Source organism: Eubalaena glacialis, chromosome 14 (genome assembly GCF_028564815.1).
Source record: "Eubalaena glacialis isolate mEubGla1 chromosome 14, mEubGla1.1.hap2.+ XY, whole genome shotgun sequence".
NCBI classification, from domain to species: Eukaryota; Metazoa; Chordata; class Mammalia; order Artiodactyla; family Balaenidae; genus Eubalaena; species Eubalaena glacialis.
This window is the reverse complement of record NC_083729.1, coordinates 15,843,425-15,860,190: the sequence shown is the minus strand read 5'-3', so window position 1 is coordinate 15,860,190 and position 16,766 is coordinate 15,843,425. Positions and strand designations below refer to the sequence as shown.

Below are 16,766 nucleotides of genomic sequence, written 5' to 3'. Positions count from 1 at the left end.
CAACAATACAGTGAAAGCACATAAAAGCCGACACAGACTTGATAGCTAAGCACAAGCACATGTTGGCCACTCGAGGGCACCATTTGGAGGGGGCTGTGCCTACCTGGCAGACAAGCCCCAGTCCTCTGCAGGAGTCCGCCCCAGGACACCTCCGGGCCTCTTTCAAACCCAAGGAGCCTCCTCCCAGCTCCTTAGGAAAACCTCCTGGCAGGTCTCTAGGGAAAGCCATAGCGCCCCCCTTTCCCCATCCCCAGACATTGCACTAGCTTCCTCCTGCGCGCCCCCAAGGCACTGCGGCCACCTTGGTCTACCCAGCTTAGGAGCTGCAGAAACTGACAGATGCCACGCATCCCCGACCCGATGACATGTAAGGTCAGACTGGCGCTTTAAAACCTCTCCCCCATCTCACCTCCCCACTCCGAAAATTTTCTTTCCACTTTCTAGATCATTCCCAATTGGAATTTGTATTTTTTAAAAAAGGTGGTGCTGACCGTTGCAGAGATCTGGGAAGCTCCACAATGCAGTCTTTCCGACAAATGTTCCTTTTCAAAACTGGGAGAATGTTAGACTTTGAAAGTTCAAGGAAAAAGATAAGGCCTTTTGCAGCGGTTCCTCCCCAGAATAAATGGCCCCGATGCAACGCAAGCCTTCGGAAAGGGCATTACAGCGCTTCCGTCGGTCTCAGGTGCAACACCGGGAACTCTGCCCCCCAGCGGGCCGTGCCCCACACTCAGCCAGAAACAAAAAGGGGTGAAATGAGACTCAAGTATCCCTTTAGCTCCCCCATTCTGAAGCCCCCAAGTCCCTAACCCGTTTCTACCCGATTTGGTGCCAGTTACTGTAACAGCAATGCAAAGCCATCCTCTCCCCAAAAGGGGGCGGTGGGCGCAATGGTGATCTGTTTGCAAAATACACATGACTGTGACATTCGGTAGCGTCGAGGTCATCTCTCCCCAGGGCTTTCGGATGCTTCCACCGTAAATGTGCGCATGAGTGACGAAGTGTGTGGGTGTGAGTGTTGGTGTGTGAACGTGCGCTCTCCCTCCTCCGTGCGGCCGCCGGGCCAGACTCCGACACGCACCCACGCTAGGTGACAGGCTCGGCCCGAAGCTGCTCTCAGCGGGGAGTCCGTGGTGGCGCGGCTGCCCCCTCCGTGGCCCGGCCTGGCCCGCATGCTACCTGCAGCCGCACGCCTCCACCACCATGTCCTCGTATTGCTTGTAGACCACGTTGTTGGCGGCGTCGATGTAGAGGATGCTGATGGGGCTGAGGCGAGCGGGCACGCAGCAGGAGGCCGGCGCGGCATCCGGCGCCATGGAGTTGAGCAGTGTCTGAATGATGGCGTGGTTGGTGGGCTCAAGGTGCGAGCGCAGCGGGAAGTCGCAAACGCCCTCGCAGTGGTACGCTTCGTAGTCCAGCGGCGCGATGATCCAGTCGTCCCAGCCCAGCTCCTTGAAGTCCACGTGCAGGGGCTTGCGGCTACAGCGGCTCCGGCCCCTGCGCCCGTGGCTCCGGCCCTCGCCCCCGCCGCTGCCCTGCGCTGCCCGAGTCCCGGCCAACGCCGTCCGCCGCCGCCTGCGGCCGCCGATGACCGCCGTCGGCAACCCCATGCCAGGTCCCTGATCCGGCGGCGGCTCCTCTGCCAGTGCGGCCCCGAGCGCGCGGGCCTGGGCGCGGATCTCTCGGAACAGGCTCTCCTTCCTCTGCGTGCGGGAGGAGACGACCAGCAGCGCGCGCTCCTCCGCCGCCGCTCCGCCTCCGCCCCGCGAGTCGAAGCCCAGCAGCCGCAGTGCCAGCGGGACCGGCGCGGGACCCGCCACTCCGCGCAGCAAGAGGCAGAACGCGCGGGTGGTGCGCGGCTCCCGGCGGTGGCGCCGCAAGGCGTCCGCCACGTCGAACACCTCCCAGCGCGCGGCGTCCAGGGGCTCGGCGGCCCGGGAATGCAGCAAGCGCGGCGCGCGCGCGGCGCTGGGGCACGTGGACAGCAGCAGCAGCGGGGGAGTCGCGCTGCCGGGGCCCCGCTCCGGAGACTCGCGGCGCAGCACGCGCAGCTCCGCGCCCACCACCTCGTCGGCGTCGGGAAGGCTGGACACGTCGAACAGGAAGTTCAGGCCGGTCTCGGCTGCCGATTCGTCTGCAGGGGACGGGCAGAGACAGAGAAAGCGGTGTGAGAGCGAAGCCGGCACGCCTGGCCGCGGGGCCTCCTAACTGCAAATAGCCCAACTGCCCTGGACGTGAGAACAAGGCTCGCTGGAGCCGGCGCCTGCTTGGGCATCTCGGCTCCAGCCGGAAAGCCGCCAGCCTGGTCCAGAAGAAAGGGAGCCTTAGGTTCAGATTATCTGGATCTGGGTTTTGGTTCATCGAGCCAAACGATTTCCGACAACCCACGGACATCAACTGAACGCACCCCCCGCACCGGAGACCAAGACTTAAGGCCACTACAGTTCCGCTGCCCGCCCCAGAGCCATGGGTTTTCGAAGACTAGGTCGGAGGCCAGATTTTCGGCCGGTGGCGGAAAGAAGGCCCGGTGGGCGCATCAGAAGTCGTGCACCTCTTCAAGACCTGGAGGCCAGGCCGGCCGCGGTAAGGGGACTGCTCGTTATGGCCCTGCTTAGCCGCCAAGAGAGCCTCGGAGTCCCGGCTGTGCGAAAACGGAAAATTCTTGTCCCCTGTAAACTGCTTCTGCTACCTCTCTTTCCCAGCGCAGCCTGGACATTCCAGCCGGCCACGATCTCCCATGCAGGCGCAGGCGGGGACTCGTCTAGAAGGGGAACGTGCCCTCAGGGCTGCAGAGACCCTTTAGTGCCTCCAGCCTCCTCGCTTTGCTGAAGGGGAACTGAGGCCCAGATGAGGGGCCCGGCTCAGCCCCTGGTCGCGATGGGGAACTCCAAGCTCAGCTTCTCCCAGTGTTTCCGCCACCTCCGACGGAGGGGAAAGGCGGCAAAGGAGCGCAAGCAACCTTCTGGGAAGGGTTTGAGGCAGCCGGGACTGCCTTGCTGCAGTGAGGGCAGCGAACCGAGTGAGGTCCCCCCGCCAGTACCCTCTGGTCCCCTCGCAGACTTATTCTTTCCCTCCGTTACGACTCAACTCGGGCTTTGGGATTTTACTTCTGGTTGTGGGCACTTTTTTCTTTTGGGGCTCAGAAAGGAAAAAAGAGTTGAAATTCCACCAAGCAGCAGATAAGGAGCTCCCTTTGAAGAAGGTCATATGGTTTCGTTTTGCCCCAAACGCGAAGAGACTGTGCAGGCTCCCCCCACTATTGGAGATTTGCTCACCAACCACAGATGCCAAGCCATCGACTCCTGGGGTCTGAAATCTGGGTGCTGCTGGTGACCTCAGGCAGCCCTGCTCCAAGCTGAGGCTCAGGGTGGAGAGGGAAGCAGGAGAGGTACTGGGCAAGTGCTCCCCACCCCTCCCCCATGCTTTCTCCCAAAGGCTTGCTCGCTGCCACACTTTCTCTGAGCTTCTCCTGCAGCCTCTCTCAGCTTTGAGATGCTGCCACTGCATCCTCTCCCTCCAGAGGGAGGAAGGAGAGGCGGCCTCACTAGCCTTGCCAACCAAGCAGCGCTCCCCAGGAAAGGATTTAGCTCAGGCTGAGACTACTGAAGGCCTAACTCGACCTAAGAAAGAACATCTGGTGCCTCTACAAGCTTAGGGCCCTGCACATCTCACCTCTCCCACAGCTGGGAGCCCACTCAGCAGCGTTAGGGCTGGGGCCTTCCCTGGCTCTGTACACCAGGACTCGGGCTCCCTATGAGTACCCTAGCATCCCATCCAGGATGCATGCCAGGCCCTCGGAGAATGTTTGAAAGTTCCCACCAGACTATAAGGCCATTTGGGCCCAGGATGCCCCTGTATCCCAAATACAGCAGTCTGTGTAGACATTATCTGTATGTTGGAGGGGACGAGAGATTAGATCACTGCCCCGCCTCTACCTGCTTTCCCAGGCTAGGGTCGGGCATATACAACCCCCAGTGGCTCCCAGGCAGGACCTGGATTGCAGCAGCACTTACTTTCCGGCCCTATTTGCCTTTCGTTCCTTTCTGCCTTCCATGCTGAGTCTCTGGCTGGATAGAATTAAGGCCGAAATTACTTGCATTTCCGCCTGAAATTAGTTAAATTTTCCCTATCTGTCTGTTTTAATGGCTTCAATAGAGATTAATAAAATCCAGATGACACTCACCAACCACCACAGTCTCACCCAAGTCCTACCTTTGGAGGGCTCAGGGCGTAGTAAGGTGGGGTACTTGGTCTCAGAGAGGCCTGCATTCCTGCAGGGTCGCTGGCCCTCCTCTCCTCTCTACACAACCGGAGTCCTTCACCTCTGGCTCCCCCAGGGGCCCAGCACAAGGCAGGCACCCATAGCTACACACCTCTACCCAGACGCAGCCTGCTGAGAAGGGCCCTCCCCATACCTGGTGATGCCACCAGCCTCTCCAGAGCCATTTACTTTAGTCTGATGCCTGCTGTGTCCCGCATTCCCCTCCGTTTCCCCCAGTTTGTACGGCCCCCTTAAGACTGGGAACAGCAGAGCAACGAAGCAGCCGTCGCCGCCACCACCACTGCGCAGTCCCTCTGGGCCGGACCCCCTCCTTGCTTCTCCGGATCTCCAACACAGCCTGCCTCCTCGAGGGGACCCGCCGGTCGGCAGGGCCAGGGCAGCCCGGCGGAGGGACGGGCTCAGCCCTCCCGGGCCGGGCGCCGCAAGCTGCCGCGGCTCTAGCCACAGTCCAGGCGCTGCGGGTTCGGGTGCGTGGGCCTCGGCGAACTTTCTAACACCTGAGGCTGGGATGTGCGGGGACCGAGGGCCCCCGAATGGAATGGTGCTGGGGCAAGGCTCCGGCGGGGACCGAGGGCCCCCGAATGGAATGGTGCCGGGGCAAGGCTCCGGCGGTGACCTCAGCCTAAGACCCGACAGGATGGACGGGCGCAGTGGAGGTGTGAGTACCTTGGGTCGCCTGGTCTGCGAAGCCGGTGATTGTGTCCGCGCGGCCGTGGCGGCCAGAACCCGAGGTGGAGGCGGCGACTGCCCCGGCCGGAGCCCTCCCGGCCAGGCTCCGGTAAAGCGACATCATGAACTGGTGCGGCACCACCGAGCCGTTCCTGAAGCCGGAGCCCGCGGCGCGGCGCGCGGCGCGGGGCCCGGGAGCCGCGGCGGCCGGGACAGCGGAGGCGCCCGCAGTCGCGGCGAGGGTCCTCCCGCCGCCGCCGCCGCCCACCGGACTCCCGGTCGGCCCTGCCCCCGCCGCTCGCAGCACGGCGGCCGCTTCGAGCCCGTCGCGGGGGCGGCAAGCGCTCAGCAGCCAGAGGCACAGCGCGGCGGCCGCGCTCAGGTCCATGGGCTCCGAGGGCCAGGCGGGCGGGCGGCGCGGGCTCCGTGGCTTCGGGAAGTCCCCCGGCGCCTTTTGAACATAGTGTTTAATAATGGGGGAAGTGTGCGCAGCAAGCTGCGGCCCCCCTCCTCTCCCACCCCACCCCCGCCCAACGCCCGGAGCAGCGCCCCCTGCTGAACACTCGGGCGGCAGCGCCGCGCCCCCTACTCCGGCCTAACGCTGAGCCCAGGGCCGGAGCCTCCTCCCCCCGCCGAAGCGCTTCGCCCCACTCTCGCCAGGCGAGTGTCACCGGCCGGAGGCTCCCGCCACAAACCGGGGCCCCGCCTCGCGCTCCCAGGGCAAAGTGACCCCCTCCGCCCTCGCTGCGCCCGGGCCAAATGCGCCCTCGGGAGTCAGAGGCTCAGATACATCGCGCGTACCCGCCCAGCGTCTTCCCCACTCCCCTGCGGAGAAGCACCCGCCCCCCGCCCGCTCCTGTTCTGCAGGGGCCCGAGACGCCAGAAGTGCGGCCGCGGAGGGGCTCGGCCTCGCCTGTCAGTGCCACGATCCCGTGGCCACCGCGCACAGAGAGGCCACCAGGGCGCGCAGGGTTGACACAAAAGCGCGTTTTTCATCACCGGTTCCGCGGTTCCCCACCCTGGCACGGCTTCCAAGGATCGGAGAGGGAGGCCGGAGCAGGGAGGGGACCCGTAGGGAAGAGAGGGCTAGCGGCTGGAAGGGCAGGCCGGAAGGACAGCGGGACAAGGACCGACGGTCGAAAATCAAAGGTTTGGGCGCGGAACACGCGCTTAGACGGGACCCAGGATCTTACAGGAGCTCAGGAACTACGAAGGCAACCCCAGGGTGATGAGGGGACTCCCGCGCGGGAGCGGCTCCCCGAGTTCGTCTGTGCGTCGAAAGTGAGGACCTTCCGCCCGCCTCCCAGGGGGCCCGGCTAACAGAAACGGGCTACCGGGTATGTTGGGGCGCGGGCAGAGCCGGGAGGGCGGGCGGTGAAGAGCCTCGGGGTGGCGCCTCCGTACTTCCTTCCCGGGCCTCGGTTCTCCCGCAGGGCGGGAAATGGATGGAGGGGGCACCCGGGACCGCAGTCGCGCGGGCAGCTTGGCACTTGGGTCCGCAGCCCGCAGGGGTAGGTCCCGGAGGCCACATCTCAGGGAGACGCGCCAGGGAGGGTGGTCGTCGGCGGGTGTCGGCTTAGCTCCACCAGCAGCCCGGACATCCCTCGAATGCGGGAAAGCCCAGCGGATGGACAATCCGCTGTTGCGCGGACGGAGGGCTGGAGCCGGACGGAGGGCTGGAGCCGGACGGCGGGCTGGAGCCGGACGTATCCCCGTAGCAGGGCAGGCGCGTCTTTTTATTTTAAAATTGTATTTGCTACCGAACTGGAAATCTAGGCGGGGGTAGTGCGTCACGGTTACTTTGAGTGGGCGATCAGCGTCAACCCGACGCCACCGGACCCAAAGCCGCGTGAGTCCCTCTCTCGCCCGGCTGCCCCGCACTCTGACCCACGGAAGACGCCCGGCCCGGGGAGCTCCTGGGCCGACTGCGGCCCCAGGCTTCTGAGTTCCCCCACACCCGCTGCTTCGTCCCAAGCGAGCTCCTCAGTCATCGCCCTGCCGACCACCGCGGAGATGCAGCGCCCGCTCAGCTGGGGACTTTGGGCCACGTACCACTCGGGGACGGACGTATGGGAGCAGGAGAGGCCTGGCAAAAGGTCATAACTCGCGGACCCCAGACGGATCAGGGGGGCGGAGGAAAAAGGCCCGAGGTTCGCGAGGGAATGTCTGGGCAGGAAGGGCAGTGGGAGGCTGGGATGATCGGGGCTGCATTAACCCACCTTGCCTTTGGGACCGAGGACCGAGAGCCCCGACAAGGTCGTGGTCACGGGTCTCCCTCTTTGCGTGGTCCCGGTACAGAGAGGCCCTGCACGAACCCACGCAGGCTCTCTGGCAGAGCCGCCCCCTAGAGACACTGGTCAGTCAAAATAGTGATCGCCCAGCCACCGGTCTCTCCGCTGATGCCGGTGCTGCGTCCCTGCTGTCTTTCTCGGCCTCCTTTCCTCCTTCAGCCACGCACGAACAGTCTTCAGAAGTTTTGCATGTCATCTCGTCTGTGATTTGCACAAACACCCTAGGAACCCTGAGCTGGGGTCAAGTAGTCCTGGTTCTGGTCATGGCTTTGCTCTTAACAACCAGTCCCTTGCATCATCTGGGCTTCGACTTCTCCAGCTGTGTGAGGGAGAGAATGGAAGGGTCCTGGGCCAGGCTTGGTACAGCAGGTGCCAAATAAACGTTTGTTAATTGCATGATACCTCCGCCTTGAGGTCACCTTGGGGCTTAGGAATTAGGGACGGGTTGGGGTTCCTATGCTCTTGCTGTCCCTGTGGGAGCAGGCCATTAAGCTTCTTTGAGACTGAATTTCCTCATCTATAAAATGGGGAGATTCTCACTTCAGGAAGGTGGCGTGTGTCCAGGATAACAGGCTGGCACAGAGGAGGCTCAGTCGCCCTGCCTCTGTTAGTCTGTTCTGGGTCCCCAGGGAGATGATGGCCAAGAGAGAAGTAGTTTCTAGGCCCTGGAAGGCTCTGGAGGAGACTGCTGGGAGGAGGGGTGTGGTATGCTGCTGCTCGAGCCACCACCCACCAGCTGTGTGTGCTTGAGCCAGGCCTTAGCTGCTGTCACCTGTGTTTCTTGGTCTGTAAAGTGAGGCAATAATGCATTCATTCATTGTTTATCCATCCCTCTATTCGTTCCTTCTTTCCAGTAAATACTGTGAGCAGCCTTCCGTGTGTTGTGGATTCAGCAAGGCACAGGACAAACGCATGGAGCTTTTGTAAGGGCAGAAGAGACAGGAAACACGTAAATCCATAAATGCACGTGAATGTACAGTGCACTGTTAGGTGGTTTAAAGTAAAGTGATGGGAAGGGGGGATGGGGGGCCTTTTTGACCAGCCACACTGAAGGGGAGGGAGGGAGGGAAGCTTGGGCCATGTCTGGCTCCCTTTCCTTCCTCTCAAATAATGATGATAACTGTTCATAATGGTCACCGTTAACCAAATAATGATGGTTCTTCTCCAAGTGCCAGGGGTCCTGCCAACTGCTTAACATAACTCATGTCACTTCATTCTCGCCACTGCTGTGTCCTGTGAGGTAGGTATTATTATTCCCATTTTATTGACAAAGAAAGTTGAGTCGCAAAGAAATTTAACCCCTTTCCCAGGTCACCTAGTGAGTGGCAGAGCCTGGAGTCATCAACGCTTGGCTGGGCAAAGGGTTGCCTCTGGCTGCCCAGAGGGGAGGTGAGATTGTGGGGGGCTGGACCTGCAACGCTCTCCCCAACTCCAGTGGAGAGGCAGAGGGTCCTGGCTTTCCTTGCAAGCTCTTTGGAAAATTCTTGGCAGAAAAAGAACTCTCATGTCCAGGTGAGGATTATGAAAGCATCGTCTTAGGGATTCCTTCCTGCCTCTGGCGTCAGCTGGGAGCTCACAACACCTGCCACTGAACACACTCTGTCGTCACCAGCACCAAGGCCTGCCCGTGACTGGAAAAGCCACGGAGCTCAGAGTAGGATGGGCTAGTAGGAGCACGTGGTCCAATGGCTAAGTTTACATGATGTGACCTGATGGCCTAGTGAGTCAGGCCCACGGTGAGGGCTTGACTTGACCAGGACTCTGGATGCCCTGTCCAGAGCTTCCTTGGGACCCATGACTGCGCATCAGTCTGGAGTGCAGGCAGCACCCTCCCTGAGCACAGAGGAACATGAGACCAGGAGTTCCCAGCCCTCTATCCCTGACTCTGTGAAGCTGAGGCCTTCTGGTGAGCAGGTGGCCTTTTGGGGCCACAGTGTCAGGCTGGCCCAGGCTCGCTTGGGGCTTCCTCCTGGGGGACACGGGGAGCCTTTGGTAGGTGGGCCAGGCAGGAGGGAGCTAGTGGTCCCAGCCTGGAGACCCGGAAGTTGTATCCTACCTGCTGCAAAGTGCACTTTGAAGGTGGATTCCTATTCCTCTGTGTTGCCCCAGTGGTCACTGTGCAGCTGGGGATGAGGCTCAGGGGCCGGTGCAGGAAGTTTAGAGAAGGCTGGGAGAAAACTGGGGCTGGAGTTCCAACTTCCGTTCTTTATCAGTCTGCAGACCACCCCCCCAGTCTCCCAAGAGCGCCAGACTTCAGCTGGTAGCTCCTCAGAGAGGGGAGGTGAGACTGGTTCCAACAGGGGCAGGAGGGGAAAAGCAGCCTGGTTGGGGGCGGGGTGTTTCTTGACTGGGGTGGGCAGGAGCTGTCCTCACGTTCTCATCCCCAGATCCTTCCCTCGGAGAGCACTTTGCCGCTCATCCGTCCTTTGCAGAAGCTGTTTGCTTTCTCTGACCACCAGGTTTCTGACTCAGGTCCTAGAATCCAAGGATCTGAAGGAATATTTTGGATTATTTGGGCCAACTTTTCATGTTATGCCTGATTCATCACAAACTGCTACCCGGGCTGTGCTTGCATACCTGCAGAGATGGGAACTCCCTCCCAATCCCAGGCAGCCTTCTGATAGCTCTGAAGGTGGTGGGGAAGTCTGCACATGAGACCCGTGAGAGCCACCACACCTCTCAAAGGCATCTCTGCTGATGGGAGTTCGCACGCCACCTGGGAACATGAGCTGGCACACTGGCTTGATGCCACTTAGGAAGGTGGTCTTGGATTCTCCCAGCTTGAACCACTGGAAATTGGACCCACCCACCCCCATCCCCCGCTGCAGCCTGCTCAGTCTAGAGCCAGTGTCTCCTGCCACACCAGGCACGAGGCCCCGTGTCTGATGACAAGAGCATCAGAAGTTTCCTTAGAGATGCCTTGCTCTACACCTTGCATTGCCCACATAGGGCATCCAAGCCCCCAAGGAGGGAAAGGGATCAGTACCCTGTCATTTGGCATCACAGCCACCAGGGATGATGGGGCCCCTCTGTGATCCTGTGCCTTTGCTCTCTGTGCAGCTCAGAAGGTCTCTTCCCAGCTCTGCCCTGGGTACCCTGAAGGTGAGGAAGAGCATGGATGAGGGCTCAGCCTCCACCCTGTCCATTGTTAGGGGTTCTGGGTCCCTGCAGCCCAGCACTATTGTGGAAGGTAAAACAGATGCCCGCTGGCTATGATGTTGATGGTTCCCGAGAGTCAAGAGGCCAGAATTCAAATCTGGCCTCTAACCTTGGACCGCAAGTCCCTTGGCCCTTCCTGGCTTTTGATCCCCAAATGCACAGTGAGGTTGACAATCAAATGTCCACCGAGGGTCCACCTGTGAGAGGTGGAGAGCATATGAGGATGGGGCCCAGTGCCAGGGACCCAGCCAGGAACCTGCCCCCAGTCTGGACCTACCATGGCTGTTGTGATTCAGAGCTGGAGAGGGTTTTAGGTGAGGAGGCAGGGTTAGCCTGCAGCTCTGCCCCAAGAAGGTGTCCCTGGGAGGGCAGGGGAGGGAAGATGGTGACAACAGACTTCAGAGGGAGCCACCTACCAGCACATCTGGTGCTGTTGCTCTCCATTCAGCAAGACATGTGCTGCAGCCATCTCCCCCAGAAAGACCAGGGATGCGGCTGTGGGTATGGGAAGATCCCATCAGGGTTCTGGCTCAGTCCCATCTGATGTCCAGGTCTGGGCTTCCTCAGGCTCAGAAGCATTTCCCATGCTCAATGGAGGGCTGCCTCCTCCCAGGTTACCCAGGGCAACAGCTCTGGCATCCACACCAGGGTTGGCTGCAGCCCGGCCCTCGGCCACTGGCTTGGCCTACCTTTGAGTGGGGAGGGGAAGGGACCGAGAAGAAGGGAGTGAGATAGCTTCTTTTCCAGAAGTTTCACGGGGGACCTCTCAGAGCCCTTCCTTGGGTTTGGGACAAATGGCAGCAGTCTGGCGGATACTGCCATCTGCTGGTCACTTGGTATAACAGCATCACAGTGTGGCTGAACTCCCTGCTGCTCGGATTTACAGACCAGGCCAGTCTGGGAGAAGACTCAGGAACCCCTGCACCCGCACCCTGCAGTTGAACCAGCTTACCTGGAGCTCTAAGGTATCCTGGGAATTGAGGGGACAAGGATGACACACCTCCGCTGAGGTCAGGAAAGAAACTAGAATATGGGGTCATGATAAAGACCTGGCTTCCAATCTACCTTTGCAGTGCACCAGCTTTGTGACCTTGATTACGTTAATTAACCAGTCAACCTCCATCTTTAAATGGAGACAGGGATTCCTACCTGTCAGGTGTGCCTAAGAATAAAGGAAACAAAGTAGGTAAAGTCCTTACCATAGTGCCTGGCTCAATAAATGGTGGCTTTTACAGTTTTCTAATTAAGTAAGTCCTGGTTTAACCAGTTGGAAGGCTAATCTAACCTGTCCATCCAGTCTCCTCTGTACGGCCACTGTCTTTGAGGCATTTCCCCTCTATGAATATCACTAGTCTGAAGTTGTGTCTCCATTAGATTTTTCTTGGAGACCTTTGTGGACGCATAAGATTAAAACAAAACAAACTCCTTTTGGAATAAAAACTGGTAATTCTTAGAATGTGCAGTGATTCGGAATGCCCAGTCCTCCAGTCTTGGTCAGATAGGAGCCCAGGGTTTCTGTTCTAGACACACAATGAGTAGGGAAACAAACTGTCCTCTTTGCCTGGGAAGATAGGTGCTAACAGACGTCAGGAGCAGAGTTGGAGGACCCAGAAGTTGTGTCCCCCAATCCAGGATGTGAGTGAGACTTTGCAGACGCCCCAGAGGATGAGGACATTGGGACCAAAATGTCTCATGGTTCCCACAGCAGAGAGTCGGGCAGGAGCATCACGGGGCTGACCCAGGGACCTGGTGTCACCAAGTTGGGTGGCCTGTCTCAAGTCTTCTGGCCCACATGGCAAAGGCATCTGTGAGATCTTCAGGAGGCTAGTCTCTGAGGCTGCCCTGCAAAGGGTGAGGCTACCTACAAAACTGGGGACTTGGCCTTAAGCCACGGCAACCCCCGTGTGCTTCCCACTTTCCTAGGTAGCTGATCCACCTCTAAATAATACCTTAATTTAGGGCAGAGCCCCAGCTGGGTTCTGTCCTCCCAGACATTTTTTCCTGGCTTGGATAAAGAGTTGGAGAACTCTGATCAAAGTGCTTATTCCTGATTGCTGGGGGCACAAATCTGAAAGAGTTAGGAAAACATAGGGTGACAAAATCAAAATCCCAAAAGTCACCAGCAAATCATTGCAAATTAAAAGAATAGTGGGATGCCATTTTTCTTTACTTCTCAGGTCAGTAAAACTGAAGAATGTAAAATCCATTATTGGTGAGAGGAGAAACAAGTGGGCATTCTACATACCCTTGGTGGGAATATAAGTTCAGAGAGATTTTTCCAAGAGCACTGTGACAGCAGCAATATTTTAAAGAAGGAAATCCTTTCATTCAGCACTTTCAGTTGTAGAAATTTAATTTGTTACAGGTATACTCACACAAGTGAAGATAAACATACAAGGATTTTTAAAATTGAGGTAATAGTGAAAACTGGAAATGACCAAAATGGCATTTAATAGGGTAATGACAAAATAAAGTATGATACACCCTCACGTGGATTGCTTTTCCCCTATTATAAGAATGAGCTAGATTGCGGGCATCTTTCTGTGCAACAGAAAGATGCCCGCAATATTGAATGCTGTAATACAAGGAGGGCAGAGTAGAGAGAGCAAGGAGCAGACTCTCAGCTACCCACACAAATGGTCAAGCCACACTGGTGGACGTGTGTCTGTCCAGGTGTCACTGTGTCTGTCACTGTCCTTCCACCCATGCTCTGTATCCCAGCCCTCTTACCTCCTCAGGGATCTCTCTCACTTCTTTCTGCTCTGTCTAAAAACAGATTCGCATTTTTACATCATGAAACAATTAATCCTCCTTGGAGAGCTTCATTATCAGATTTCAATATAAACGAATTCCCATGTAGCGCTTGAAGTGGAATTGACAGATCGGAACAACAGGATAGGGAGTCCGGAAGCAAATCACGATGTTTGTAAATATTTATAATACAATAATGGTGACAATTCCAATGGAGGAAAGGATGATGTACTCAATGAAACTTACTAATGAATGATACTGGGTACTTGACTAAGTATTTTGAGAAAAACAAAAATGACCCTTGTCTCTTGACATAAACCAAAATTAATTCCTAGTGAATCAAGGAATTGATTGGAGAAAACATATTTGGAGGAAATATGTGAATATTATACAGTCTGGGGTAAGGAACGCTTTTCTAAGTATAATTTCATTGTAAAAACAACCACCAAGAGAAATGTCCATGGTTGGAACTACATAAAAATCTTAAAACCTGAATGTAAAAAAATTCTAAAAACAGAATGGACCTTGACCAACTGACCCAACTCAACATCACCAATCATGGGGACGTTGACATCATGTGTCACCTGATGTGGTCACCAGCATAGTGCTCCTGCCAGATAGTAACCTGCATCGAACCATGAAATTAATTAGACACATCCCAACCCAGGAGCATCCTACCCATTGGTGTGGGCCCCACAAAGATGTCAGCGTTGTGGATGATGGAAAAGCCCGGGAACTGTTAGAATAAAAGAGACTAAAGGAACATGACAATTAAATACAATGCACAGCCCTCCATCCAATTCTTTTTTTTTTTTTTTCAAAAAATTTTTTTAATTTTTTTTTAATTTTTTTAATGCTATTCTTGTCTACTTACATTCTTTTTATGTATGTATGTATGTATGGCTGTGTTGGGTCTTCGTTTCTGTGCGAGGGCTTTCTCTAGTTGTGGCAAGCGGGGGCCACTCTTCATCGCGGTGCGGGGGCCACTCTTCATCGCGGTGCGCGGGCCTCTCACTATCGCGGCCTCTCGCTGCTGAGCACAGGCTCCAGACGCGCAGGCTCAGCAATTGTGGCTCACGGGCCGAGCCGCTCTGCGGCACGTGGGATCCTCCCAGACCAGGGCTCGAACCCGCGTCCCCTGCATTGGCAGGCAGACTCTCAACCACTGTGCCACCAGGGAAGCCCCATCCAATTCTTGATGGGAAGCGGAGGGAGGGGAAAGCAGCTGTAAATAAAAGACACTATTGGGACAACTGAGCAAATTGGAATATGATTGTATGTTAGGTAATAGTATAGTGTCAATGTCAAATTTCCTGCCTATGGCATTGTGGTTATGAAGGAGAATGTTCAGGTTCTAAGAAATGACTCGCTGAAGTATTTATCAATAGAATGAAGCGTCATGATGTCTACAGCCAACTCTTAAATGTTTCAGGAAAAACAGAGACAGAGAGAGAGAGAAAGGATGAAGCAAACATGGCAATGTTAACAATTCTGCAGTGCATCTGAGACATGCAGCCCACTCCCCTCTCCACGACTGAAGTGCTCATCCCCCTCTCCCTGCTGCTGAGCAGTTCTCTGCTCAGTCCTTCCTGGGGCTCATCTTGGCTGAAGAGAGCTGCCTCATCCAAGGTCGGGCCCCTCCTGGGACGGCCCACATCCGAGACTGGTCGATGTCCGATGTCCGGGGTATAAAGGTCCATCCCCTTGTCTCAGCCCAGCTCCCCCCTGCGATAGCCTGGGGCCTCTGCTGTGATTGCATCACACTCAGCTCCCTCCATCCAGCCCCCTACCTCCACTACGTCCAGGTGACCTTCCTGCTGGTTCCATTTCAGACAGAACCCAACTTAGGTGAAGGGTGTATGGATGTAGTATGAACCCTTCCACTTTGCTGTGAATCTGAAATTTTTTCAAAATAAACACTTAGGGGGAAAATATTAAAAAATAAATAAGGGATAATATCACAAAGTGTTAGTACCTTTAATATATAAAGCATCCTTACAAATCAACAAGAATAAGAGCTTTTTTAAATGTACAAAGGAAATAAACAGGAGAGTTAGAAAGAAACATTCTAAACCAACAAACTGGTAAAAACGTATTTAACCTCACTAGTAATCAAATAAATGTACTTCTAAAACAAGAAATATCATTTTTCACTTAACAAAGTCAAGAGGATTTGAGAAAATGAATCCAGGGCTGGAAAAGGTTTGGGAGGCACACTTCATCCAGCCTTTCTGGGACAGTTTGGTGGCAGATGTCAAAGCCATGGAATAAATTTTGCAACCCTGTGTGCCCAAGTTCTCAGCCTTCTGAGGTCCTCTTTTCCTTAATATCCAAACAAAAAAGCTGGATTTGCTGTGACCAGGCAGTGAGAATTCCTGAGGATTCCCTGGAGCCTGTGCTTCCACAGTCACCTTTCAATCCATGCTCCTTCCTAATTGCTGCTGACTTGTCACTTTTTGGAACTGTGGTGCTGTGAACTCTGCATCCCACACCTGGTGCCATTTCCTTCCATTATTTCAAAGATCATTTCCCCAAGACTGGTGTGCATGGTGGCTTGTGAGGGTTTGGGTTACAGAGCAGAACGGGCCTTCTCCACGTGGCTGGGGGCCCCCCCATTCATCTCTCCCAGAGCTCAGGTAGATAACTCCCCCCAAATTTCTTTTATTTCATAACACAAAGATATTAAACTCTGGGCCTCATTTCTATTCTCCCAATCTCCCGAGACCCTCCCTCCCTCAACAAAGTACACAGAGACTCACCAAAGTGTTTTCTGACACTCTAGCACTTTCCCTCCAAACTTCCCCCTCATGTATTTGGCTCAAATATCAGCCAGCATTTCAAAGCTCACCCAGTCATCTCCCACCACCCACATGCCACCTTTCCATCGTATACAAGTAGCTTAAGGACTGGCCAAGTAAGTTATGGTACATTTGTACACAATATTCTAAGTAATCATTTAAAATGATGGTTCGGCAGGAAATTTAACATGGAAAGATGTTTACAGGGTAGTAAATGAAAAAGCAAGTTACAAAACAGTATAGCCAGTAAGATTATGTATTGTTTAAAAGAAAAGCTAGGGACTTCCCTGGTGGGGCAGTGGTTACGAATCCTCCTGCCAATGCAGGGGACACGGGTTCGATCGCTGGTCCGGGAAGATCCCACATGCCGCGGAGCAACAAAGCCCATGCACCACAACTACTGAGCCTACGCGCTAGAGGCCGTGAGCCACAACTATGGAGCCCTCACGCCACAACTACTGAAGCCCACGCGCCTAGAGCCTGTGCTCTGCAACAAGAGAAGCCACCGCAATGAGAAGCCCGCGCACCGCAATGAAGAGTAGCCCGCGCTCCCGCAGCTAGAGAAAAGCCTGCGCACAGCAACGAAGACCCAACGCAGCCAAAAAAAACAAGCTAATTTCTTATACATAGGAATAGAAAAAATGTCAGGAGGGCAAGAACAACAAAAACATTAATAATTGTTACGTCTGGTATCAAATGAGAGGTGCTTTTTATTTTATGTTTTACTATCCATATTTTCTAGTTTTTCAGCAACAAGCATGAATTATTTCTGTATAATAGTTCTAGAAAATCCTCGGCTTGCCTCCTCTGCTTCAG

At 55.6% G+C, this 16,766-nt stretch overlaps 1 protein-coding gene across 1 annotated transcript; it reads right to left on the bottom strand.

Moving 5' to 3' along the window:
- Window positions 1–778: 778 nt before the first annotated feature.
- On the bottom strand, window positions 779–5,375 carry GDF7 (growth differentiation factor 7). Its single transcript, XM_061211279.1, has 2 exons — window positions 4,949–5,375; window positions 779–2,134 (listed from the first exon to the last, which is right to left on the bottom strand). The coding sequence occupies exons 1-2, from the start codon at window positions 5,337–5,339 to the stop codon at window positions 1,176–1,178; spliced, it is 1,350 nt and encodes a 449-aa protein (XP_061067262.1). The 5' UTR covers window positions 5,340–5,375; the 3' UTR covers window positions 779–1,175.
- Between the last annotated feature and the right edge of the window lie 11,391 nt (window positions 5,376–16,766).